At 51.7% G+C, this 27,477-nt stretch overlaps 1 protein-coding gene across 1 annotated transcript in view; it reads left to right on the top strand.

The window, feature by feature from the left end:
- CNNM4 (cyclin and CBS domain divalent metal cation transport mediator 4) overlaps positions 1 to 27,022 on the top strand; it is a 47,437-nt gene extending 20,415 nt beyond the window's left edge. Inside the window, exons 2-7 of the mRNA XM_025354863.1 lie at positions 12,734 to 12,877; positions 13,217 to 13,351; positions 14,731 to 14,900; positions 15,244 to 15,340; positions 23,697 to 23,878; positions 24,451 to 27,022. Of these exons, the coding sequence (XP_025210648.1) occupies positions 12,734 to 12,877; positions 13,217 to 13,351; positions 14,731 to 14,900; positions 15,244 to 15,340; positions 23,697 to 23,878; positions 24,451 to 24,648 (926 nt within the window). The 3' untranslated portion in view covers positions 24,649 to 27,022. The remainder of the gene's footprint in view (positions 1 to 12,733; positions 12,878 to 13,216; positions 13,352 to 14,730; positions 14,901 to 15,243; positions 15,341 to 23,696; positions 23,879 to 24,450) is intronic.
- Positions 27,023 to 27,477: the final 455 nt, after the last annotated feature.

Genomic DNA, 27,477 nt, shown 5'->3' with positions numbered 1-27,477 from the left:
TCAGCCTCCTGAGCAGCTGGGATTATAGGTGGGCACCACCACGCCCAGCTAATTTTTGTGTTTTTAGTAGAGCAGGATTTCGTCATGTTGGCCGGCTGATCTCAAACTTCTGACCTCAGATAATCCTCTTGCCTCAGCCTCGCAAAGTGCTGGGATTACAGGCATGAGCCACTGCGCTCAGCATTTACGGGGGTATTCTAAAGGGAGCTCTTCAAGCTTTTCATCTTGCCCCTATTTAAAAACCTTTTTTTCTGTTTTTGTCTGCATTCATTCAAAAGTTATATACATGTGCTATTATACTAGTACATGTATTATAGAATGAACAGATAAAAACATTTAAAGGACTAAAACCAAAGTCCAGGTGCAGTGGCTCACACCTGTAATCTTAGCACTTTGGGAGGCTGAGGCAGGAGGATTCCTGTAGCCCCAGAGTTTGAGACCAACCTGGGCAACACGGCGAAACCCCATCTCTACAAAAAATATGAAAGTTGGCCGGGCATGATGGCCTGTAATCCAACTACTTGGGAGGCTGAGGTGGGAGGATCAGTGGAGTCTAGGAGGCCTAGGCTACAGTGAGCTGTGATCCTGTCACTCTGCACTCCAGCGTGGGCCACAGAATGAGACCTTGTCTCAAAAAATAAAACACAAAAAAATTAGCTGGGCGTGGTAGCACATGCTGGTAGTCCCAGCTATTCTGGAGGCTGAGGTGGGAGGAGTATTTGAGCCCAGGAACTCTAGGCTGCAGTGAGCTATGGTTGCACCACTGCTGTCCAGCCTGGGCAACAGAGGGAGACCCTGTCTCTAAAAAAAGATAAAAATGCCAGGCGCGGTGGCTCACGCCTGTAATCCCAGCACTTTGGGAGCCTGAGGCGGGTGGATCACGAGGTCAGGAGATCAAGACCAACCTGGCTAACACGGTGAAACCCCGTCTCTACTAAAAATACAAAAACCTAGCCGGGCGTGGTGGCGGGCGCCTGTAGTCCCAGCTACTCGGGAGGCTGAGGCAGGAGAATGGCGTGAACCCGGGAGGCGGAGCTTGCAGTGAGCCGAGATTGCTCCACTGCAGTCCAGCCCTGGGCAACACAGCAAGACTCCATCTCGGAAAAAAAAAAAACAGAGTAAAAATAAAAAATAACATATGTTAAGTATAAAATGCATTAAGCAAAAGTGAAGAAAACCAGCAGTCCTTCCTACTCTACTGTTTTGGAACTTTTTACGTTACACAAATAGTGAATCACCATCTCTTGAGATCAATTCATGGCTGAGTCAGCCGTTTTAAAAGTCCTGCAATATTGTGACAAACAACATTGGCAGGCCCTCCTGGGCACACCTTGCATGCTGGCCTGGGTGTTTCCTTTGTATTAAGGTCACTTCCTAGGATTGGGAGAAATGGCAGAGTCCAAGGTCTTGCACATTTTACATTTTGGCACATACTGCCAAATTAATTTCTGAAGAAAAAAATTGAACTTCCAACGGTAGGTAGTTCTCCTGCCAACATTGAGAGTACCAATCTCTGAAATCTTGGCTAATATGATAGGTAAAAAATAAGTTCATTGTGAAAATTTGTATTTCCTTAGATTTTGTTTGTATTTATTGTATTTCTATTTAAAATTAAGCTAGTGATTTTTCTTATGGATTTATAAGTCTGGTATAAAACAGTGACTTTGGAGCAGTTAGCCCAATACCTTTCATTGAGTAATCTCTCTTTTCTCCCACGGTTTAATATACCAGATTTAATATATTCAGTATTCGCAATTTGTTGAAGCTTATTTCTGTCCATAAGCCAGGCGTGGTGGCTCACACCTACAGTCCCAGCATTTGGGGAGGCCATGGTGGGAGGATCGCTTGAGCCCAGGAGTTTGAGGTCAGCCTGGGCAGCATAGTGAGACCTCATCTCTACAAAATTTTTTTTTTTTTTTTTGAAACGAAGTCTTGCACTGTCCCCCAGGCTGGAGTGCAGTGGCCCGATCTCGGCTCACTGCAAACTCCGCCTCCTGGGTTCATGCCATTCTCCTGCCTCAGCCTCCCGAGTAGCTGGGACTGCAGGTGCCCGCTACCACGCCCGGCTAATTTTTTGTATTTTTAGTACAGGCGGGGTTTCACTGTGTTAGTCATGATGGTCTTGATCTCCTGACCTCGTGATCCACCCACCTTGGCCTCCCAAAGTGCTGGAATTACAGGCATGAGCCACCGTGCCCGGCCTTTTAAAAAATTAGCCGAGCTTAGTGGCATGCACCTGTAGTCCCAGCTACTTGGGAGGCTGAGGTGGGAGGTTCACTTGAGCCCAGGAAGTCACGGTTGCAGTGAGCTGCGATCGTGCCACTGTACTGCAGCCTGGGTGACAGAATGAGACCCTGTCTAAAAAAATTTGAAGTAAAATAAATCCCATTGTTCTCTCCAGTACTGCACTGTTTTGGTTTTGTTTGTTTTTGAAACAGAGTCTGGCTGTGTTGCCCAGGCTGGAGTGCAGTGGTGTGATCTCAACTCACTACAACTTTCGCCTCCCAGGTTCAAGTGATTCTCCTGCCTCAGCCTGCTGAGTAGCTGGGATTTCAGGCCCGTGCCACCACACCTAACTAATTTTTGTATTTTTAGTAGAGATGGGGTTTCACCATGTTGGCCAGACTGGTCCTGAACTCCTGATCTCAAGTGATCCGCCCATTTTGGCCTCCCAAAGTGCTGGGATTACAAGTACGAGCCACTGCGCCTGGTCCAGTACTGCACTGTTTTAATCACTGTAATCTTTTTTTTTTTTTTTTTTGAGACAGGGTCTCACTCCGTCTTAAAGCCTAGCGAGTGTAGAGTGTATGGCCTGCCTGCTGGGCCACAGCAGTCTTCTGGTCTTCTGGCCTTTGCTGGGACTGACTGTGCTGACTGCCAGCTGTGTCTCTGGGAGAAAGGGAGCAACACAGATGAGCCCTGCTTAGGATTACGGATGAGCTTGGCTGCCCTCCCTGAGGCTAGAGGGCAGGGGCTTGTCACTCTGGCTGGTTCCTCTCCTGCCCTGGCTCTGCCTTCTTGCTGGGCTGGCCGCCACTCATCCCGGCGGTTGAGGTCAGCACTATTAATAGCCAGCTTAATCCTGCGGGAGCTTGGGTGAAGGGAGGAAAGCGCAGAGAATCGCCAAGAAATCAGGGTGCTCAGCCATCTGCAGGTGTGGACCCAGGGCCCAAGCCTGTGGCTTTCAGTCAGCCCAGTCCGCACCTCTCCCATGGGAGGTCCTGAGAGCACGGGACCATCCTGGGCCCCTGGGATCTCAGAGGCTGGACCTTCCTGGGAGACTCTGTGAGTAGGATGCAGAGGACTCCTTCTCGGGTGGTGGGAATCCCTGGTCTGTTCTGGGGCCCCTGGCTTTTCCCCACGAGAAAAGGCAGCTGGAGCTGGTGAGTAGGGCCCTCTCAGGGCCCTTGTGGACTTTGTAACCCGGCACCTGTAATATGTTTTTCTTAAGGGCTTTGAGGGACTGTAAAGTCTTTTTTATGGAGGGCGGGGAAGGAGGACACAGCAGTTTGCTAAAATGGGCATTGTGCAGGGCGGGGCCATCCTTTCTGTATCCAGCAGGGGTGTGGAGCACCTGCTGTGCCAGGCACGGTGGGAGGAGTTGGGGTAGCGTGGTGAGGAGTGAGGGCACTACTCAGGCCTCACTGGGCTGCAGCCTGGTCAGTGGGAGATAGACGCCGGTCAGCCAATGGCACAGAGCTGTGAAGGAAAGAAATGGGTCGGGGTCCAGGGTCCTAAGAGCCGACATGGGCACCCAGGGCTCATGTTTGAGCCCAGGGCAGAAGGATAAAGAGGTGACATGGAGGCTGGGGAGCAGGAGGGGCTGTGAGGGACTCAGGCGGGGCTGGGATCCTCACTCCTTGCACCTGCGCCAGCTGTGAGGGAGCCGTGAGGGAGGCTGAGACTGGCACCTGTGGTCTGCCCAGCCATCCGGGGTTTCTGGAGGCCTCACATGCTGTTCTCTGACTGTGGAGCACACGGTCCCACCTGGCTGCTGCTGGACAGAGGTCGCTGAAGGGCAGAGTGGGCAAGCATGCCGCCAGGCAAAGCCTGGAGAAGACGGTGGGGACAGCCAGGGTGCCAGGCACCTTCTTTCTGGGTCTCCCTTTCTTGCAGTGCTTGGAAAGTACTTGGGAAGGCTCGGGAACCCTGAAGTCCCAGAGGAAGCAGTATTAGGATTTTATGTTATTTTATTAATTCTTAATTAATTAATTAATTATTTTTTCGAGATGGAGTCTTGCTCTGTCACCCAGGCTGGAGTACAGTGGGTCGATCTCGGCTCACTGCAACCTCTGCCTCCCAGGTTCAAGTGATTCTTCTGCCTCAGCCTCCTGAGTAGCTGGGATTACAAATGCGTGCCACCGTGCCTGATTAATTTTTGTATTTTTAGTAGAGACAGGGTTTCACCATGTTGGTCAGGCTGATCTTGAACTCCTGACCTCGTGATCCACCCTCCTCGGCCTCCCAAAGTGCTGAGATCACAGGCGTGAGCCAACACGCCTGGCCTAGAGTTTTTTTTTAAAGTTAATTTAATGGATGTGTTTTTTTGTTTGTTTGTTTGTTTGAGACAAGAGTTTCACTGTTGTTGCCCAAGATAGAGTGCAATGGCACGATCTCGGCGCATCGCAACCTCCACCTCCTGGCTTCAAGCGATTCTCCTGCCTCAGCCTCCTGAGTAGCTGGAATTACAGGCATGTGCGACCACCCTCGGCTAACTTTGTGTTTTTAGTAGAGATGGAGTTTCTCCATGTTGATCAGGCTGGTCTCGAACTCCCGAACTCCCCATCCGCCTTGGCCTCCCAAAGTGCTGGGATTGCAGGCGTGAGCCACTGTGCCTGGCCTAATGAATGTGGTTTTTTTTTTTTTTCTGATTATGAAATTAATACTATTGGCCGGGCATGGTAGCTCACGCCTGTAATCCCAGCACTTTGGGAGGCCGAGGTGGGTGGATGGATCACTTGAGGTCGGGTTTTAGAGATCAGCCTGGGCAACATGGTAAAACCCCATCTCTACTAAAAATACAAAAATCTGGCCAGGCGCAATGGCTCATGCCTGTAATCCCAGCACTTTGGGAGTCTGAGGTGGGTGGATCACCTGAGGTCAGAAGTTCGAAACCAGCCTGGCCAGTATGGTGAAACTCTATCTCTATTAAAAATACAAAAATTAGCTTGGCATGGTGGCCTGTGCTTGTAGTCCCAGCTACTTAGGATGCTGGGAGAGGATAATTGCTTGATCCGGGGAGGTGGAGGTTGGAGTAAGCTGAGATCGCACCACTGCATTCCAGCCTGAACAACAGAGTGAGACTCTGTCTCAAAAAAAAAAAAAAAAAAAAATTAAAATACAAAAATTAGCCAGGCATGGTGGCACATCCTTATAATCCCAGCTACTCAGGAGGCTGAGGCAGGAGAACGCTGGAACCTGGGAGGTGGAGGTTGTAGTGAGGTGAGATCGTACCACTGCACTCCAGCCTGGGCAACAGAGCGAGCGACTCCATCTCAAAAAAAAAAAAAAAAAAAAGAAAAAAAGAATTTAATACTATTGATTATGAAAAATTTTGAATTTTTATATAGGAAAGTATAAAAAGAAAATAGAAACCATCCTGAATCTCCCATACATAGATTAAGTCACATGAATTGCTGGTTTTGGTAAAATATAATTGAACATCAGCAATTTTATATGGCTCAAGCAAATACTAACATTTTGCTGTATTTCCTCAATCATTTTTCATTGACTAAGGACTACTTTGAAAAATGTGGATTTTCAGCTGTAGATGTATTGTTTTAATTTTCATGCTTTTTTTTTTCTTAGACGAAGTCTTTCTCTTTTGCCCAGGCTAGAGTACAGTGGAGTGGGTCTCTGCCTCCTGCTTTCAAATGATGCTTCTGCCTCAGCCTCCTGACTAGCTGGGATTATAGGCGCTTGCCACCACACCCAGCTAATTTTTTGTATTTTTAGTTGAGATGATTTCACCATGTTGGCCAGGCTGGTCTGGAACTCCTGACCTCAGGTGATCCACCCACCTCAACTTCCCTAAGTGCCGGGATTACAGGTGTGAGCCACTGCACCTAACTGATGACACCCCCAAAGTCTAATCAGCCAATTGAATAGACACCAATAATAACATAAGGTAGCTCATTAAAATACAATTTTATGGGCTGGGCACTGTGGCTTACACCTGAAATCCAGCACTTTGGGAGTCCATGGCGGGTGGATCACCTGAAGGTCAGGAGTTCAAGACCAGCCTTGCCAACCTGGTGAAACCCTGTCTCCACTAAAAATATAAAAAATTAGCTGGGCGTGGTGGTGGGTACCTGTAATGCCAGCTATTTGGGAGGCCGAGACAGGAGAATGTCATGAGCCTGGGAGGCAGAGGTTGCAGTGAGCCAAGATCGATTGCACTACAACCTGGGCAACAAGTGAAACTTCATCTCAAACAACAACAACAACAACCCCACAATTTTATGGCCAGGCGCAGTGGCTCACACCTGAAATCTCAGCACTTTGGGAGGCTGAGGCGGGCTGAACACTTGAGGTCAGGAGCACGAGACTAGCCTGGCCAACATGGTGAAACCCCATCTCTAATAAAAATACAAAAAATTAGCCGATTGTGGTGGTGGGTGCCTGTAATCCCAGCTACTCAGGAGACTGAGGTGGGAGAATCACTGGAACCCGCGAGGTGGAGATTGCAGTGAGCTGAGATCGTACCACTGCACTGAGTGAGATTCCGTCTCAAACATACACACACACACACACACACACACACACACAAAATACAATTTTATTAGAATTTATACAATGAGAATCCTAAATGTAAGTTCTAAATTGATCTTCTTGTTTTAGATGTTAAATCAGTTAGCAGTAATTTCCAAAGTATAGAAACTTCTAAACTACTAAAATCTACAATGATTCTTTCCATCTTCGGCCTCCCTTCCCCTCACTGGTTACTTTTCTCCTCCTGCCAAATGGTTGTAGAGGCACAAAGAAAGACAGGAGGGACTGGTCATGGTGGCTTACACCTGTAATCCCAGCACTCTGGGAGGCTGAGGAGGGTGGATCACCTGAGGTCAGGAGTTCGTGACCAGCCTGGCCAACATGGTGAAACCCCATCTCTACTAAAAAATACAAAAAATTAGCTGGGCGTGGTGGTGAGCGTCTGTAATCCCAGCTACTTGGTAGGCTGAGGCAGGAGAATCGCTTGAACCTGCTAAGTAGAGGTTGCAGTGAGCTGAGGTTGCACCACTGTACTCCAGCCTGGTGGCAGAGCAAGACTACATCTCAAAAAAAAAAAGAAAGAGGAGGTCGGGCTCACTGTCCCGTGGGCCTGGTAACTGGGACAGAGCTGCCCTGAAGGGAGACAGGAGTGTTGGGGGGATGGGCATGAGCTGGGTTTTGGCTGCGTTAATTTCAAGGTATTAGTGACGTCAGGCAGCACTTGGATAGAGGAATCTGGAGGGCACGGGAGAGGACAGGGCTGCAGAGATTTATCTGGGACACTTGTACACTTGTATTTAAAGTTTCTAGGCAAGGGACCAGGGGTACAGCTGAGTTCTGAGTCTCTCCAGCATTAAGTGGTCAGGGAGAAGCAGCGGCCCCCTGAGGTCAGGAGCACTGGGAGGGCAGAAAGGGCTTCTGGGGGAAAGGAGGGAGTGACTGTTGGTCAGCAGGTCATCTGAGAATAACAGTCCACCATGAGAGGTCGTTGGTGACCTTGACCAGAGGTCTCTGGCCCGGGGAGGGGAAGATTCTACCAGGACAAAAAGATGTCCCCTCTGGACAGACAAATTAGAAAAAAAGCAAAAACAGCCCAGGGACCCAAAGCTCACCCTGCAGAGGGTGACTGACTGGCCCCTTAGGCTGGAACCTCCGTACGGAACCCCAGTTGGCCAGTCATCAGCCGGTGCCCAAAGCTCAACTTGCAGAGGAGGGGTGCACGTGTACACGGTGCCCAGGGCTGCACACCTACAAGGTGCCTGTCGTGCGGCTGGCCGCCACCCGAGGGTGCACACACACAGCAGTGGATCCCACCAAGGGGCCTCAGAGAGGAGGCGGGGGGCTAAGAGTGGTATTAAGACCCTGCTCAGGGAATCAGCTCATCTCATCGGCAGCAGGGCTGTTTCCACTTTAAGAGAGGCTGCCAGGCGGGACGCGGTGGCTCACATCTGTAATCCCAGCACCCTGGGAGGCCGAGGCAGAAGGATCACTTGAGGTCAGGAGTTCGAGACCAGCCTGGCCAACATGGCAAAACCCCGTCTCTACTAAAAATGCAAAATTAGGCCGGGTGCGGTGGCTCAAGCCTGTAATCCCAGCACTTTGGGAGGCCGAGACGGGCAGATCACGAGGTCAGGAGATCGAGACCATCCTGGCTAACACGGTGAAACCCCGTCTCTACTAAAAATACAAAAAATTAGCCGGGCGTGGTGGTGTGTGCCTGTAGTCCCAGCTACTCGGAGGCTGAGGCAGGAGAATAGCGTGAACCCAGGAGGCGGAGCTTGCAGTGAGCCAAGATGGTGCCACTGCACTCCAGCCTGGGCGACAAAGCGAGACTCCATCTCAAAAAAAAAAAAAAAAAAAAAAAAGCAAAATTAGCCGGGTATGGTGGTGCGCACCCAGCTACTCAGGAGGCCGAGACAGGAGAATTGTTTGAACCCAGGAGGTGAAGGTTGCAGTGAGCTGAGATTGTACCACTGCACTCCAGCCTGGTCCACTCCAGCCTGGGCTACAGATACAGAGCGAGACTCCGTCTCAAAAAAAATAGAGAGAGAGGCCACCAGCCTTTCACTGTGAGGGAACGTTTCATTGATCAGGATTTGGTCTGAGCCTGTGGAGTAATTAGGGATGTGAATGTAGTGGGGAGGTTGTGTTCTGACTTTGGGGGTCTGAACAAGGTTCTGCTCACTGAACCTTGTCAAAGGACACACCCCCATTCCCTGGGGCTCGCTCTGTGGCACTGGAAGGCACAGATGGCCCTTGTCCACCCTGGAGACTCTCACCAGCTTCTCTTTCTTCTCCTTAATTTTGTTTTCCCCCTTAATTTTGTATGTTTTGTTTTTAAGTTATAAAAGTAAAATATGCCCATCAAATATAACAATATGGAAGGGTATACAGAGAGGTATAATAGCCTCCTTCCGCCGGGCGCGGTGGCTCACGCCTGTAATCCCAGCACTTTGGGAGGCCGAGGCGGGCGGATCACGAGGTCAGGAGATCGAGACCACAGTGAAACCCCGTCTCTACTAAAAATACAAAAAATTAGCTGGGCGCGGTGGCGGGCGCCTGTAGTCCCAGCTACTCAGGAGGCTGAGGCAGGAGAATGGCGTGAACCCAGGAGGCGGAGCTTGCAGTGAGCCGAGATCGCGCCACTGCACTCCAGCCTGGGCGACAGCGTGAGACTCCGTCTCAAAAAAAAAAAAATAATAGCCTCCTTCCCAAACTCCAAATACCCTCAAAGGCGACTACTCTTATTGCTTCCGGACACTTCCAGGGCAGTTGAAGCCTACACACCCGCTTTGTTTCTGTGCAGGCAGGTGGCTCCATGCATTCCGTTCTGTGACTTCCTCGTTCACTAATAGCGTATCTTGGATTTCATTCCACACTTCATTCATCCACCTCCGCCACGTTCTCCCTTGAGTGGCTGTGGCCCCTGTTGAGTCCCTGTGCCCTGCTGCTGTTTCTTTAAGTTGTTTCTGGTTTAGGGCTGTTAAAAAGAATGTTGCCAAGAGCCCCCTTCTCTTGTGTCTTTTGTGAAGGTTGCCTCTCCCTAGGGTAAGTTCCTAGAAGTGGACCTTCCAAGTCCAAGGTTAGGAACCCTTGATTTTGTGACATCCTGACCAACTGGCCCCCTGAAATGTTGTACCCTTTTACCTGGCCACCAACCAGATACGTGTGAGGGCCTGTCTGTCTTCCCCATCCTCCGCCATAACTGGGCATTACCAGGCTTTTTAGAGGGTGCCCATCTGAAAGGGGGTACAGGTTGGGCATCCCGAATCCAAAAATCCAAAATCCCAAATGCTCGAAAATCCAAAACTTTTTGAGTACCAACATGATGCTCAAAAGAAATGCTCACTGGAGCGTTGTGTAGTTCAGATTTTCAGATTTGGGGGGCTCAGTGGTGTGTATTCTGCAAATATTCCAAAATCCAAAAAAATCAGAACTCTGAAACACTTCTGCTCCCCAGTGAGGAATAAGGGATACTCAGCCTGTCAAAGCTGCCTTGCTTTAATTCCCATCCCCACGTGGCGACATCGTTTAGCTGGATGCCCAGGCCCTTCCAGGCACTGTCTTTCTCGAGGGCATTCCTGTATGGACAGCCTCCAGCAGGCACAGAGGCCTGGGGACAGACCCCGGGGTCCTGGCCTGGCCCGCTGCCGCCCTGCTGGAGGGCCTCACAGATCTCATGAACTTGTTGGCTCATCTCTAGGAAGATACTGGGGAATTTTCTTTTTCCTTTTTTTTTTTTTTTGAGGCAGACTCTCGTTATCTCCCAGGCTGGAGTGCAATGGCGCAATCTCGGCTCACTGCAGGCTCCGCCTCCCAGGTTCACGCCATTCTCCTGCCTCAGCCTCCAGAGTAGCTGGGACTACAGGCACCCACCACCTCGCCTGGCTAATTTTTTTTTTGATATTTTTAATAGAGACGGGGTTTCACCGTGTTAGCCAGGATGGTCTCTATCTCCTGACCTCGTGATCCGCCTGCCTCGGCCTCCCAAAGTGCTGGGATTACAGGCGTGAGCCACGGCGACCGGCCGATACTAGGGAATTTTCAATCGAGTCCAGCCATGGCTCTGTCTGGCAATGCGCTAAACGTTTTTCGACCAGAACCTGTAGTGGGAAATACATATATCATTGCCCAGGCATGTGTATGAAGAGCTTTCACAATGCAGTACTCGGCCCCATCACGTGGGGTGTATTGTGAGAATTTTTACTTTAGTCATGAGACCTTGCATTCTCTGTTCTCCCTAAGAGGCCCTTAGAAGTTGTGACAGCCCATCTTGGGCTGGGGGATTTTCTGTGGCCTTAAAGACCTGGAAAACATCCTCCACCGAGGGTATTTAGGATGAGTTCTTGAGTCCCCAGAGCGAGGCGCTTGGATTGTGAAGGGGAAGCCATGCGGAACACCCTGACTTGACCTTCCCAGATTTCCGGGGGCCTTTCTTCCTAGGCTGCTCCAAACCTGTGCTCCTGCGAGGAGGGCACGGCACACAGGATTCATCCCACCTAGACTGTGGACCCGGCCCTTCTTGGCTGGCCCCTGTTGCCACTCGCTGGGGTTGGGGCCATAAGAGCAGGGTGTGGCCTTCAAAAACGGGTCTGGGAAGACCCACCACCCCACAAGGTTTCTGTGGAGGGTCCTGTCCCACCTCAGCCTCCTTCCCTCACTTTGGGTTGAGGGGGTGGCCCCTCTCTGATTGTAGTCTCTGCCCCACCTAATCACAGTGCTTGGCCGCTCTGTGCCTTTGTCAGTTTGGGTCTTTCCCCTCCCCAAGAGTCCCAGAAGCCCCTGATAAGTGGCACCAGGCAGGGTCTTTTTTTCTTTTTTCTTTTTCTTTTTTTTTTATAGGACAGAGTCTTACTCTGTTGCCCAGGCTGGAGTGCAGTGGCGCGATCTCGGCTCGCTGCAACCTCTGCCTCCTGGGTTCAAGCAATTCTCCTGCCTCAGCCTCCCGAGTAGCTGGGACTACAGGTGTGTACTACCTTGCCTGGCTAATTTTTGTATTTTTAGTAGAGACAACCATGTTGTCCAGGCTGCTCTCAAACTCCTGGCCTCAAGCAATCTGCCTGCTTCAACCCCGCAAGGCGCTGGGATTACAGGTGTGAGCCACCGCTCCCAGTGTTGCCATTTTTATCCTATTTATTTATTTATTTATTTATTTATTTATTTATTTATTTATTTTGAGATGGAGTCTCACTCTGTCACCCAGGCTGGAGTGCAGTGACGCAATATTGGCTCATTGCAAGCTCCACCTCCCGGGTTCACGCCATTCTTGTGCCTCAGCCTCCCGAGTAGCTGGGACCACAGGCGCCCGCCACCACACCCGGCTAATTTTTGTATTTTTTTTTTTTTAGTAGAGACGGGGTTTCACTATGTTAACCAGGATGGTCTCGGTCTCCTAACCTCATGATGCGCCCGCCTCGGCCTCCCAAAGTGCTGGGATTATAGGCTTGAACCACCATGCCCGGCCCTCATTTTTATCTTATTTAAGCAAGTAGTCCTGGCCTGGCATGGTGGCTCATGCCTGTATCCCCAGCATGTTGGGAGGCTGAGACGGGAGGACTGCTTGAGCCAGGAGTTTGAGACCAGGCAGAGCAACATAGTGAGACCCATTTCTACAAAAAATAAAAGAGTTAGCCGGGCATGGTGGAGCACACCTGTGGTCTCAGCTACTCGGAAGGCTGAGGTGGGAGGATCTCTTGAGCCCAGGAGTTGGAGGCTGCAGTGAGCTATGATTGTGCCACTGCACTCCAGCCTGGGTAACAGAGCTAGACCCTGTCCTTCCCCTACAAGAGAAAAACAAAAAAGCAGTCCTTAACGAAATGCTTTTAAAAATTACTTTTAGTTTTCCTTTTCATAAAAGCAATGTCTGTTTGTAGTAGAAATGTCAGGAAAGTTGCAAAAGAGAAAAACCACCATGACCCCATCCTGGTGACTTATGACCCTACATCTAGAGTTAATGTTTTGGTTGAGGGAGTCTCATGACTGGCCTCTGGACTCTTGTCTGACCTGCTTCTTTGGCCCACAGGGAAGTCCCACCTGGCCATCGTGCAGAAGGTAAACAACGAGGGTGAGGGTGACCCCTTCTACGAGGTCCTGGGCCTGGTCACCCTGGAGGACGTGATCGAGGAGATCATCAAGTCGGAGATCCTGGATGAGTCCGACATGTACAGTGAGTCCAGCCCTCCACAGGGCTCAGGACCCCTTTCCTGCTTGGATCGAAACCTGGTGTCCCTAGCTGGAAGGGCCATAGGGCAGGACACAGGAGGCCTAGCATCCTGAGGCCCGGTGGCCAGGTGCCCTGCACTGGCCACGGTGAGCAGGGAGCAGGTTACTGAGAGCATTGCCCGGAGGCTACCTTCACCCTCGGCGTCTGTGCCTTGGGGACCTGCCAGCCAGAGCCCGCTGCTCCTGCGTGGGACTAGGGGCTGGAGAGCAGGAGCTGCAGGGCGGGTCTCTTCCTGAGTCCTCCGGGGTCTGTGTTCTCAATTCCACGCTCTTCCTCCGGCAGCTGACAACCGAAGCCGGAAGCGGGTGTCTGAGAAGAACAAGCGCGACTTCTCCGCCTTCAAGGATACGGACAGTGAGCTCAAAGTGAAAATCTCCCCGCAGCTCCTCCTGGCTGCTCATCGCTTCCTAGCCACAGGTAGGAGCGTGAGGAGGACCTTCCGGTCTTGGTGGAAATACGGTCACAGGGGGAGAAGTCCTGGGTCTCTGGCTACTTTCCCCTCATAGGACGAGGGCTGCAGCAGGTGAGGGGTGCAGAGACAACACAGTCACCCCTGGAAGGGGCCAGGTGCCTACTCCACCCCCGGGGATCTCCCTGCGATTCGTTTGCCATTAATGGGCGGCTACTGCAAACTTCTAGGAAGCATCCCAGTTATTATAGTTAATAGTTTGGGAAATAATGACTAAGCACTATGGCTCACACCTGTAATCCCAGCACTTTGGGAGGCCAAGGGAGGAGGATTGCATGAGCCCAGGAGTTCGAGACCAGCCTGAGCAACATGGCAAGACCCCATCTCTACAAAAAATCCAAAAGCCAGGCATGGTGGTGCCCTCATGTAGTCCCAGCTACTCAGGAGGCTGTGGGATGGGACAGTTGCATGCCTGTGGTCCCAGCTACTCAGGAGGCTGAGGTGGGAGGACCGCTGGAGCCCAGGAGTTTGAAGCTGCAGTGAGTTCTGAATGCGCCACTGCACTCAGCCTGGGCCACAGAACAAGATTCTGTCTCAAAAACAACAAAAAAGAAAATAACCACTGAGGTGGGCCCCTAGGCTGGCCAGGCCCATCAGGGCTTGTGGAATGGGAAGAAGGGATCCTTCCCCTTCTGCAGGCCTGCTGGGTGCGGCTGAACCCCTCGTGCGCTCACCCACTCTGAGGAGCTTGCGTCCAGCTCTGCTCTCATCTCTCCAGCCCTCCCCTCTGCAGACGTGTGCTGGTTCCTGCAGGAATTCACCTCTAGTTCAGGGACATTTCTCTTTTCAGCCCTGATTCAAAGCTCTGTTGGGGACTTGGGTGACAGGTTCTGTTCTGCCCGCTCTGCCCCCTCCCCCACCCCACCCAATTCATCTTCCTTCCCACCCCTTACTTGCTAAAGGGATGGTAATTCCCTCTCCATTATTTTTCCTGTGGGATATCGATGCTGATGCAATAATTATAGTCACATATACTAAGCGCTGTCCATGTGCTATCCCATTCGCCCTCACAACCACCCTGTGAAGCTTTTACCCCCATATTACAGATGAGGAAACTGAGATGCGGGTTATGTAATTTGCCCAAGGTCACGTGCTGTTCTTGCAGGAGCCACTGTTCAAGCCCGGGCAGGCAGGCAGCCTCGGGTCCAACCAGTCAGAAGCCAAGCGTGCTCCCTCCCCAGCGAGATACAGAACTGAGGGCCGGCCGAGCAGGGAGGGAGTCTGACCACAGCGCGGCTACTGTGGTTGGGGTGGACGCACAGCGGTGATCGAGCTTTAGGGCCACCTGGCCAGCCCCGTGTAAGGTCTCCTCTCTGTCCTCCTACAGAGGTCCCCCAGTTTAGCCCCTCCCTGATATCAGAGAAGATCCTGCTGCGGCTGCTCAAGTACCCAGATGTCATTCAGGAACTCAAGTTTGATGAGCATAATAAGTACTACGCCCGCCATTACCTGTACACCCGAAATAAGCCGGCCGACTACTTCATCCTCATCCTGCAGGTGAGCCCACTCAGCCCTGGGCCTGCCGCCTGCTCCCCCTGGCACCGCAGCACCCCTCGGGCCCTCTTTCCCACCTGCTGCGGAGGTGCATGGCTTCCCGGCCTGGGGAGCCTGCCGCCTGCCCTCGAGCCCCGCCTGCCCCACGTGGCTGTGCTCTCCCTGACAGGATGAAGGAGAGGCTGTCCTCTCCCTTAATCCCACAGGTCAGGCCCCTGAGCTCTCCAGGGCTCCAGTACCGGCCCTTCCTCCTGCCCCACCATCCCTTGTTCCTTACTCCCCATCCTGCCTCATCCTTTCTTTCCTCCCTCACTCTGTCTCTAACCCCAGCCCTGTGTGTTTTCAGGGGAAGGTGGAGGTGGAGGCAGGGAAGGAGAACATGAAGTTTGAGACGGGCGCCTTTTCCTACTATGGGACTATGGCCCTGACCTCGGTCCCCTCTGGTGAGTTGTTGGGCAGGGTCTGTGCTGCACTCTGGCCCCCTGCAGCTGGGGAGCCGTGGACAGACACCAGAACTGAGCGTGGGCCCGAGAGCTCATAGCCAGTTGGCTGGGGCAGAGGGAGGCTTGTGAGGTGGGAGCCGCCAGGGCCTGGAGAGGGTGGTATGGAGGAGCGGAGGGAGCTGCCCCTTTGGATGGAGTCCAGAAACTGGAGGGGAAGAGAGGAGAGAGGGATTTTAGAGCAAAGGCCAGGAGGCAGTGGAGGGCATGTCCAGAGGTGGTGAGGAGACCAGTCTGCCTGGGGAGGAGGCCTGTGGGGAGGAAGGCCCAGGGCCCTGCTCCTGAGGACAGGAGGGGAGTCTGGGCGTCCAAAGTGCCTGAGGTCAGGAGCCAGGCGAGGGCCTGTTTGCCAGGGCAGGCTACAGATGGGTTTGGCTTTCCGAGGGACGCGGCTACTGGGTTTTGGTTAGAGGTCAGCTCCGATGGAATAAAGGGCCTTGGGGACAGACAGAAGGGAGACTGGGCACCCCCTGAGAGGTGTGATGGAAGGTGTGGGGATGCGCCGCTCTGGCCGCCCCAGTGCCCTCTCCGGTGCTGAGTGGCTCAGGCTTTCCCCGCAGAGCCCCACAGACAAGGCCCTGCAGGCCCAGGTCTCGCCAGCTCATCACCTTGCTCCTCTCCAGCCTTTGGTCCTGGGGCAAGGTTGCTGCAGGGTAGAGAGAGAAAGTCCACTTTGGTGCTGGAGAACAGGCCACGCCAGTGGGGTACGTGCTGCAGTTCCCAGAGCAGCTCTGTGCTGTGCCTCATTGTCCTTTGACAGAAAGGACCCCGAGGGGGCATGGGGGTAGGGCACCCATGAATATTGACACCCAGCTCAGCTTATCCACCGTGTCGTCGGCCCCTCCACCAGATGAGTGGGGCATGGCAGGCTCCCTGGGCAGGAGACAGACAGGGCCCCAGAGAGGGGTTCTGAGCAGGTGGACCCTGCCAGATGCCTGAGGCCTGGGGAGGACTTCCTGTGCCTCCAAGAGCAGCTGTTCTCTGTTCAGCTTGAGGAAATCTCGTTCAGAAGGGCGGGCAGGCACGGGAGGCCTCCCCCAGGCACTGCTTGTGCAACGAAGCCTCGGAGGCCTGGTCTCTCCACCCGTAGTCTCTCTGTTCCCACTTAGTGTGGCCAGAAGGGAGGGGAGATGACTGGGCATACTCAGCCAGCTTCTGCCCATCTCCGCACAGGGCTCATTGCTGTGCCCTGAGCACCCTTCCCATCAGAGCCACGTCCCTTTCTCCACTGGGCCCGTCTCTGCCCAAAGCAGCCTGGCCCCGTCAGGTCTGCCTCTGTCCTGTGCCTGTGGCTCCGTGTCCTGTCTCCTGACTGTGCCCATCACTGACCTTCTCTTTTGCTCCAGTGCCTTCAGTCCAGGTCGGGTGTCCGCCTGGCAAGCGGAACTCCCTGCTCTGCTGGCTCACAGGTAACGTGGCATGGCTGAGGGTCACGCTGCCGCCTGCTGCCTGAGCCTGCACACTGCCGCTGCATTAACCTCCCCGCAGGGCCCGGGCGCCGCCTGTTCAGTGTTGGCCGCCCGACCTCAGTGGCTCCGACCTCAGTGGCTCTGCTTGGCTGGGGCCCAATTTCTGGGCAGCTTTGCTGCCTCAGCTCTAGAAGGGGCCCCCAAAGGTCTCTTAGTCCTTGAGATCACACACCCATAGACACATACACACAGAGACACACAGAGAGATACCACACACAGATATACACACCCACAGACACACATACACAGAGAGACACACAGATACCACATACAGATATACACACCCACAGACACACATACACAGAGACACACAGTGAGATACCACACACAGAGACACACACACACAGACACACATACACAGAGACACACAGAGAGATACCACATACAGATATACACACCCACAGACACACATAACACAGAGACACACAGTGAGATCCCACACACAGAGACACACACACACAGACACACATACACAGAGACACACAGTGAGATACCACACACAGAGACACAGATACATACACCCATAGATACATACACACAGACACACACAGAGATACACATACCCAGAGAGACATACAGAGATAACTCACAGAGACACATACCCATAGACACACACACAGAGACACCCCATATAGAAACACACACGCAGATACACACAACCACACACACTCATAGACACACCAGGATACACATACACACACAGAAACACATACCCATAGGCACACAAAGAGACAAACACAGATACACACACCCATGGACATACAGACACACAAACACCCACCCATAGGCATACACACACACACACACACACACAGGTATATATACACAGATACACCTATAGACGCACAAACACAGAGACGCACAGATACCACACATAGACACAGATACACACACCCACAGACGCACACAAAGATACCACACACAGAAACACACACCCATAGACACACCAGGATACACATACACAGATACACGACTTGTAGACACAGAGAAACACATACCCATAGGCACACACACACACAGGGATATATACACAAATACACCTATAGACACACAAACACAGAGATGCACAGATACCACACACAGACACAGATACACACACCCACAGACACACAGAGATACCACACACAGAAACACACCCACAGACACACACACATACACACACAGAGGATAGGCTGGGAGTGGAGGGTTGCTCCTGGCCCAGCCAAGTGAGCGCCGGCCAGCCTGCTGCCCTCCACGGCCAAGAGCAGATGCACCCCAGCGGTGAGCACTTCCTGTTCCAGGCCCCACCCACACACCGTGGCAGGGTGACTTGTCATCTCATCAGCTTTCTCTAAAAGACTTTCCAACTTTCTTCATAAGCTTCGCTTCCCGTTCAGCTGCTGGCCCAGTAGGCAACTGCGAGGCCATGAGGGGCACGGCCCCGGGTCAGACTGCCCACTCAAGAGCCACCTCCACAGTTGCTGGCTAAACAATCGTCTCTGTCCCTGCTTTCCCCTCTGTGAAATGGGAACAATGCATGGACCCCCTTCATAAGAGTTATCAGGAGAGTACGTGAGAGAATTGATGTAAAAATGTTGCGTTAGAGCTCAGTTATTATTATTTCTGTTTTTTCCTGATTACAATGAAAATGTGGCGTTCCAACCAGCAAGTCTTTCAGGAAAGGCCAGTGCCGTATGCTGCTTCTGGCCTCGGACGCGTCACGCTCCTGACGCCTGTCTGGGGAGTCGGTGGGAATAGGGTCAGACTCGTTCGGCTTGAGGCTTGCTGGGATTCCCGTGTGCACCCAGGCTGCAGAGGGCACAGGATGGCGCTGGTCTCGCCAGGTGTGGCCTGTGCCCATCAGGAGCAGCACCAGCGTCTTTCAGCTCCTCACACCCCAACAGCCCTAAAAACCCATCACCTCAGCCCGGGGATTTCCATTTTCCATTTGTAAGCTGGGCCTTCTTCCGACTGAACTGTTCCAAGGTACAGTCTGCTATTTTGGCCCTCTGTTTAATAAATAAATAAGGACGCCGTGGCTCACGCCTGTAATCCCAGCACTTTGGGAGGCCGAGACGGGCGGATCACGAAGTCAGGAGATCGAGACCATCCTGGCTAACACGGTGAAACCCCGTCTCTATTAAAAAATACAAAAAACTAGCCGGGCGAGGTGGCGGGCGCCTGTAGTCCCAGCTACTCAGGAGGCTGAGGCAGGAGAATGGTGTGAACCCGGGAGGCGGAGCTTGCAGTGAGTTGAGATCCGGCCACTGCACTCCAGCCTGGGTGACAGAGCGAGACTCTGTCTCAAAAAAAAAAAAAAAATAAAAATAAATAAATAAATAAGTAGATGAAAAGATAATTTAGAAGCAGTTACTCCCTGTCCCTTTCAAACCTCCCCAGTGTGACCTCGGCCTCCCTCCCCTCCTCTGGGCTCACTCTGGTTTCATGGATGACCGGGAGGTGATGCACCCGTGATGTGAATCCTGACAGCAGGTGTGCCCTCACTGATTAATTCTCACCTCATGTATATTCCTGGGGGTCTTTATTGTAAATAATATCATGATATAAACTTTTTTTTTTTTTTTTTTTTTTTTTGAGACGGAGTTTCGCTCTGTCGCCCCCAGTGGCGCGATCTCGGCTCACTGCAAGCTCCGCTTCCCAGGTTCACGCCATTCTCCCGCCTCAGCCTCCGGAGTAGCTGGGACTACAGGCGCCCGCCACCTCGCCCGGCTAATTTCTTTTTTTTGTATTTTTAGTAGAGGCAGGGTTTCACTGTGTTAGCCAGGATGGTCTCGATCTCCTAACCTCGTGATCCGCCCGCCTCGGCCTCCCAAAGTGCCGGGATAACAGGCTTGAGCCACCGCGCCCGGCCAATATAAACTTTTTTACACAAAAAAGCAAAAAGCTTTCCCTGTGTTTAAGGTTATGTCCTTAGGATATCCTTTCAACAATAAAATTACCAGGTCAAAACCTTGCAGTTTTTGTTTTACTTATTTTTTGTTTTACTCATAAAACTAAGGTAGCTTATTGGGAAAATAGAAAGAAGTCTTGAAAAAATTAAAAAGCATCAAATTTCATCACTCAGAGACAAAATGGATTTTGGCGAATTTTTTCTAGGACCTCTGTGTTTTTGTTTGTTTGTGTTAAGAGACACGCTCTTTCTCTGTCACCCAGGCTGGAGAGTAAACAGTGGTGCAGTCATAGCTCACTGCAGCCTCAACCTCACGAGCTCAAGCAACCCTCCCACCTCAGCCTCCCAAGTAGCTGGGACTACAGGCAGGTGCCACCATACTGGGCAATTTTTTTTTTTTTTTTAACTTTTTGTAGAGATGGGAGTCTCACTATGTTGTCCAGGCTGGTCTCAAACTCCTAGACTCCCCCCACCTCAGCCTCTCAAAGCACTGGGATTACAGGTGTGAACCACTGCACCTGGCCAGACCTCTAATCTTAGTAGGTCACGTCACTATTTTTTTTTTTTTTGATATGGAGTCTTGCAATGCCCAGGCTGGAGTGCAGTGGTGTGATCTTGGCTCACTGCAACCTCCACTTCCCGGGTTCAAGTGATTCTCCTGCCTCAGCTTCCCAAGTAGCTGGGACTACAGGTGTGCGCCACCACTCCCGGCTAATTTTTTTTTTTTTTTTTTTTTTTTTTTTGAGATGGAGTCTTGGCCCTGTTGCCCAGGCTGGAGTGCAATGGTGCGATTTTGGCTCCCTGCAACCTCCACCTCCCAGGTTCAAGTGACTTTCCTGCCTCAGCCTCCCGAGTAGCTGGGATTATAGGCATGCACCACCACCCCTGGCTAATTTTTTGTATCTTTAGTAGAGATGAGGTTTCACCATGTTGGCCAGGCTGGTCTTGAACTCCTGACCTCGTGATCTACCGCCTCGGCCTCCCAACCTGCTGGGGTTGTAGGCATGAGCCACTGTGCCTGGCCAAATTTTGTATTTTTAGTAGAGACAGGGTTTTGCCATATTGGCCAGGCTGGTCTTAAACTCCTGACATCAGGTGATCCGCCTGCCTTGGCCTCCCAAAGTGCTGGGATTATGGGTGTGAGCCATCACACTCGGCCCATGTCACTAATTGGTGTTGGTTTTAAATTCAGTTTCTTGGCCAGGCTTGGTGGCTCATTCCTGTAATCCTAGCACTTTGGGAGGCCGAGGCAGGAGGATCGCTTGAGCCCAGGAGTTGGAGAGCAGCCTAGGTAACATAGCGAGACCCTTTAAAAAATAATAATAATGGCCGGGCGCGGTGGCTCAAGCCTGTAATCCCAGCACTTTGGGAGGCCGAGGCAGGCGGATCACGAGGTCAGGAGATCGAGACCATCCTGGCTAACGCGGTGAAACCCCGTCTCTACTAAAAAATACAGAAAACTAGCCGGGCGTGGTGGCGGGCGCCTGTAGTCCCAGCTACTCGGGAGGCTGAGGCAGGAGAATGGCGGGAACCCGGGAGGCGGAGCTTGCAGTGAGCTGAGATCCGGCCGCTGCGCTCCAGCCTGGGCGGCAGAGCCAGACTCCGTCTCAAAAAACAAAAAAAAAAGAAAAAATAATAATAATAATAAAATAAATTCAGTTTAAAAAGAAAATAGTTTATTTTAAAAATAAAATTCAGTTCCTGTTTCTAGAGTGTTAGGAAGCATTAATTAAAAGCATTCCATCATTCAGATAGCTAATGTGAAGTGTTACGTAATACCCCTAGTATTTCTGCTTTTCCTAGAACCTAATCAGAGGTGTTACTCGTTAGATGCTTGCACATGATCCTCTAATGATCCTCTAAAATATTTCCTGTTCCTGCATTGGAATACCACGACCTCATCATAGAATGGCCAGTTTCCGGAGAAACTATATATAAAAATTAAAGCTTAAGCACAAAGATAGAGTATTACTCAGTTTAGTCTCACTTAGTTAAAAATTGTATTGGTCATTGAGTCACTAGATCCAGTATGTTTGTTCTCTTCACTTGGCAATTTGTTAGAATGGCTAACTTAGTAACTTAGTAGTTAACAAAGCGAATCAGCTTAGTCCGCTTCTTGTTGGTTTAAAACGATCCTGCATGCCTTCACAATTAACTTCTTTGTGCATCTCACGGTTTCCTAAGTGTTCTCAAAAACAAGTTAATGATATACAGTAACGTATATTATTTGAACAAGCAGTTTGTTTTTCAAAATTAGAAGCCGTTCTTCCTTATTGGAGATTGCTACAACTCTGCGTCATGAGAGGGAAGTGCCTGCCACCCCCACGGGCCAGGCGGGCTGGGTGGCAGGTGGAAGTGGGTAGGGCTGTGTTTCATGCTGAGTAGGTTACGTGCAAAACACACTTTTGACTCCAAAAAAGCATTTTCTTTTCTTGGGGGGGGGGCGGGGGGGACAGAGCGTAGTGGTGCAATCTCGGCTCATTACCACCTCTGCCTCCCAGGCTCAGGTGACCCTCCCCACTCAGCCACCCAAGGAGCTGGGGCCACAGGCAAGAGCCACCACGCCTGGCTGATTTTTGTCTTTTTTGTAGAGATGGGGTTTTGCTGTGTTGCCCAGGCTGGTCTTGAACTCAGGCTCAAGCAATTCAATCTCCCCACATCAGCCTCCTAAAGTGCTTACAGATGTGAACCACCTCACCCAGTCCCCGCCCGATAAGAGCATTTTAAGAGGTGACAGGGCTGGCAGGGTGTAGTGGCTCACACCTGTAATTCCAGCACTTTGGGAGGTTGAGGCAGGCGGATCACCGGCAGTCAGGAGATCGAGACCATCCTGGCTAACAGTGAAACCCTGTCTCTACTAAAAATACAAAAAACATTAGCCAGGCATGATGGCACGTGCCTGGCCGACAGAGCGAGACTCCGTCTCAAAGAAAAGAAAAAAGAAAAGAAAGAAAGAAAAAACAATAATCTAGGCATGGTGGTGGGCACCTGTAATTCCAGCTACTCAGGAGGCTAAGGCAGTAGAATCGCTTGAACCTGGGAGGCGGAGGTTGCAGTGAGCCAAGATCGTGCCACTGCACTCCAGCCTGGGTGACAGAACGAGACTGTCTCAAAAAAAAAGGTGTGACAGGGCATCTTATGTGTGGGGTGTGTATTCACAATGAGAGAGTGCAAACTATACATTCTTCCTTTCAATGCATTTTTTAATTGAAAAGTATGCAGTTTATGTCACTTGATATAAACTGGTATTGAGACAAGGATGGCAGTCTGCTTATTTGTTTGTTTTGAGACAGAGTCTCGCTCTGTCACCCAAGCTGGAGTGCAGTGGTGTGAGCTTGGCTCGCTAAAACATCCACCTACCAGGTTCAAGCAATTCTCCTGCCTCAGCCTCCCAAGAAGCTGGGATTACAGGTGTTTGCCACCACGCCTGGCCAATTTCTGTATTTGTAGTAGAGACAGGGTTTCACCATGTTGGCCAGCCTGGTCTCCAACTCCTGACCTCAGGTGATCCTCCTGCCTCAGCCTCCCAAAGTGCTGGGATTACAAAGGTGAACCACTGTGCCCAGCCTAAGGATGGCAGTTTGTCTGTCCTGCTAGGGTGATCATTGTGTTGCCTTGACTGATTGGTTGTTGTGGGAAACAAGAGATTCTGTAGCCATAAACTTTCTGTGTCTGTGGTTTTTATTTTCTGTGTGGTTGATTTGTTTTGGTAGACTTTTTAATACTTGTTGCACAACAGTTCTAAACAAACTAATTCATTTGCTTTAACGAAGTCAGACCTTATGCAGTCAGACCTTCTACATGCTTCTGTTTGTCCCTAAGAATGACTTCCTGTTCCTGGGTGGGGTGTCCCTGGGCTTCCATGGGATGAGGTCAGACAGGAGGGTGAAAGTGGGCACCAGAGTGACCTTTGGCATGACAACCTCTGCTCTCCCTGCAGACCGTTCCCCAGCCCACCCCACCCCACTCAGCCGCTCGGCCTCCCTCAGTTACCCAGACCGCACGGACATCTCAACTGCATCCGCCTTGGCAGGCAGCAGCAACCAGTTCGGCAGCTCTGTCCTGGGCCAGTACATCTCTGACTTCAGCGTCCGGGCCCTCGTGGACTTGCAGTACATCAAGGTGAGTGCCCCACCGCCTTGTCTGGGCAGTGCCATCTTCTGCTCAGGAATCTGTTACTTCTTTCATCCACCAAACCCAGCATGGTGGGCCCAAACCCGAGATGCCTTTTTCTTCTGGAGACAGGACCTGGCTCTGTTGTCCAGGCTGGAATGCGGTGGTGTGATCATAGCCTACTCCAGCCTTGAACTCCTGGGCTGAAGGATTCCTCCCACCTCATCCTCCTGAGTAGCTGGGACTACAGGTGTGCATGTGGCTCTGGGTTTTTTTTTTTCCTTTTAGAGATGGGGTCTCACTGTGTTGCCCGGGTTGGCTTGAGACTCCTGGGCTCAAGCGATCCGCCCGCCTCAGCCTCCCAAAGCGCTGGGATTACAGGTATGAGCCACCAGGCCCAGCCCTGAGGTGCTTTCTCCTCTTGATCGTGCACCTTGTTCTTCGTAAGGGCTTCCAGAGACCCTGACTGGTCATGTTCTCTCTCAACTCACAGCCTCAATCCTGGCCCTGTTTCTCCAGGCCTGGTGATAGGGTCTGCCTCCCAGCCCCTCTCTCCATGAACTCATCCCTTTCTCATGCAGATCACTCGGCAGCAGTACCAGAACGGGCTGCTGGCCTCACGCATGGAGAACAGCCCTCAGTTTCCCATAGACGGGGGCACCACCCACATGGAGAACTTGGCCGAGAAGTCTGAGCTGCCCGTGGTGGATGAGACCACGACTCTTCTCAACGAGCGTAACTCCTTGCTGCACAAAGCCTCCCACGAGAGTGCCATCTGACAGGAGGGCCCGGGGCCCCCCGCCTACCCTGCGGGGGCCTCCCCAGTGGGCCCACATGAAGAGAGGGAACCTGTTAGTCCAGAAAGGTTGCAGATAGATAGCCTGTCTGACTGAGCAGCCAGATGGCCCCCAGCCTGTGGGGGATCTGGCCTCTGCCAGGGACCTCTGAGTAGCTCTGAGGTGGCACTGTCCAGCCCTGGATAGATGGGGCAGTGGGCCAGCTACCATGAGCAAAGGCTGTTTTTTTACTGAGAGTATTTCTAAACTAGGCTCATCGCTCTTCTTTCTAAATATAATTTTGGGAAGGGAAGACAGGGTTAAGGAACTTTATTAAAAAAATTTTTTTTCCTAAAAACTATAAAAGAAGAAGGGTTTCTTGTCCTGGGAAGCAATGGACATGATCTGCTCCCAGCCATGGCCTTCCAGCTTGTGTCCCTGACTGAGGGAGCTCTCCCTTCCCCTCCTCTTCCTCCCCGGAGGTGGGATCCCAGAGCCTGCCGGCGGAGGCTCGTCTCTTGGAAGGAAGACAGCTCTTCACAGGAAGCAAAGAACCAACTGGCATGGAGATCAGCTGCCTGGGCACCTGCGCCGTAGCTTGTCTGACAATGCTGAGGCCAGGAGCTCCTGGGTAGCTGTGATCAGGGACATGATAATCCGAGCTATGGAGAGGAGCACATCTGCTGTCAACCGCTGTACCCGGAAATCTCCTAGAACTCTGCCGACAGCCTCTCCTGGTGAGTCAGGACTCGGCTGAGGACAGACACATCCCCCCCTCGCCTCCCATCCAGCCCTTTGGACAACTGGCCCCTTCATGACGGGGCAGACTCAAGTGTTAGGCAGGGTCTCAGGCCTTCGATTGCTCACCCCTGCTCCCCAGGCCCTGCCCTCACTTTTACCAAAGGCTCCCCCTCGGCAGGAGGCATCTACGTTGGAGGTGACTTGTCTGGGCTCTTCCTTTTGGTTCCGGAAGGAACTGTCAGTCATCGGCATCTGCGTTGTTAGCAGTCAGTACCACCCCCGCCCCACAATGAGAGTCAAGGCTGACTTGTTGACTGAAGCCTTTTTCCCAGGTTCCTTATTTCGAATCCCCAAGCCTCAGTCCCTCTTGGGGATGGGGACAAGAGGACGTGTGGGAAGCCACGGAAGCAGGTTCTTTATGTCCTTTCCTCTGCGGCTGGCAAGGCTCACCTGGCCTTATCCACCCCCTTATGGAACCTCAGGAGAGGACAGCTCCTCCTAAAGGCATGCAGCTTGCAACCCTGCTTTCTCACAGGCGTGATCCTAGTGTGAGAGGTCGTCCTGCCCTTGCTGAAGTTAGTAGTACTGTACCAAGAGCTCTGCCCCCATGTGAATTGCTGCCCTGGCGCCTCTTCCCTGGGGCTGAATCAGGCCCTGCTGCAGAACTCCAGGTTTCCCAGAGTCGGGGAGGCTGTGGGACCAAGGTCCCCGTTGGCCCCTCTGCTGGGTGCAGCAGGAGCTGGGTCCTGAGAGCCTGGCCGGTGAAACTGCAGGCTTTCCGCCTGAGTATTATTTATTCACTCCTTTCCTCAGCCCAAGTGCCCTGCTCCCCAGGTGCCTAGAGAATCCTAACTCTTAGGACCAGGGATTGTCTTGCACCAAGTATGCGTACCCCTGGCCAGTCTGAGGTCTCCTAGCCATAGAACTGACTCCTGGACGCCTGGAGAGAAGGTGGTGACACCCGTGGGTTCTCAAGTGTAAGGAAAAAAGACACCAGACTTTTGTTCCCTATTGGGGGAAAGCCCTTAGTCTTCTCCAGGAGCAGCTTGCTCCCAAGTCCTTTTGGAAGCTGGCAGAGCTGTACTCCTGACAGCCTGACTGCCAGGTGGAGCAAAAGACGTTGGGGGGGTGTGGGAAGCAAAAGGGGCAGGTGTACACACCTCCACAGTGACCTCTGTGCACACGGTTACCGCCAACTGGCTGACCCTCCTCTTCCCTGGCCCATCGATCATCCCTTCTCACAGAGGGTCGTCATTATTTCCAAATACTGTTGGTCTGATGACTTCCTCTTCCCAGTGCAATTTTTCACTTCCTATTTCAACCTCTGGTTCCTGGGATGAGCCATACCCTGGAACTGTCCCGCCCGCTGTGTCTTCCGTGTAAGGGAGACCTTTGCAAATGGCATCCAAATGGGTAGGCAGGTCACAGCCGCCGTATTTATTTTGCATAATATTTTAATTTGTATATTTTTGGGATTTACTTTGGCGTTATGAGTTTGACTCTCGGGGAGTTTTGTTGTTATGACTCTTGTGTCTTTTGTCACAAAACAATGATAATATTTGCTAAAGGATATATGGAATTTATTTTTGATTGGTAATAAAAAATGAAATATGTATAAATCCTGGTGAGTCTACAACTTGCCTGTTTGTTCTGTCGCTATTTAGTGTGTTGTCAAGATAAAAGTGGCTGTGGCTGGCTGTCTCTTGTGACGGGGCAAGGAGCAATAAAGGATTCCAGGACCATTCAGCAGTGAGATGCAATCGGAAATGGAGTTTCTAAATAGAGTCAAGGCTGTCATCACAGGAGAGGGTCGTGGCTGCTGGCAGACATATAGGACAGATGTGCTCAGCTGCCATGAGCATGACTCCTGTGAAACAGACCCCACAGGGCCCCTTGGCTTGTGAGTACTGGAAGGGCAGTGGGCTTCAGCAAATTGCCCCTCCTTCCTACCCATAGGACTGAAAGAAGCTTGATCTGAAAGTATGAGTAATACTGTTTTATAACATGCAGCTGCCTCTTCGTCCACACTTACAGGCTGCTTGTGGTTTCAAAGTTGGAGTCCTCATCCCTTGAGGGACCTGAGTTCCGTCA

Source organism: Theropithecus gelada, chromosome 13 (genome assembly GCF_003255815.1).
Source record: "Theropithecus gelada isolate Dixy chromosome 13, Tgel_1.0, whole genome shotgun sequence".
NCBI classification, from domain to species: domain Eukaryota; kingdom Metazoa; phylum Chordata; class Mammalia; order Primates; family Cercopithecidae; genus Theropithecus; species Theropithecus gelada.
The sequence above is the reverse complement of the archived record's forward strand: the minus strand, read 5'-3'. Positions and strand labels throughout refer to the sequence as shown.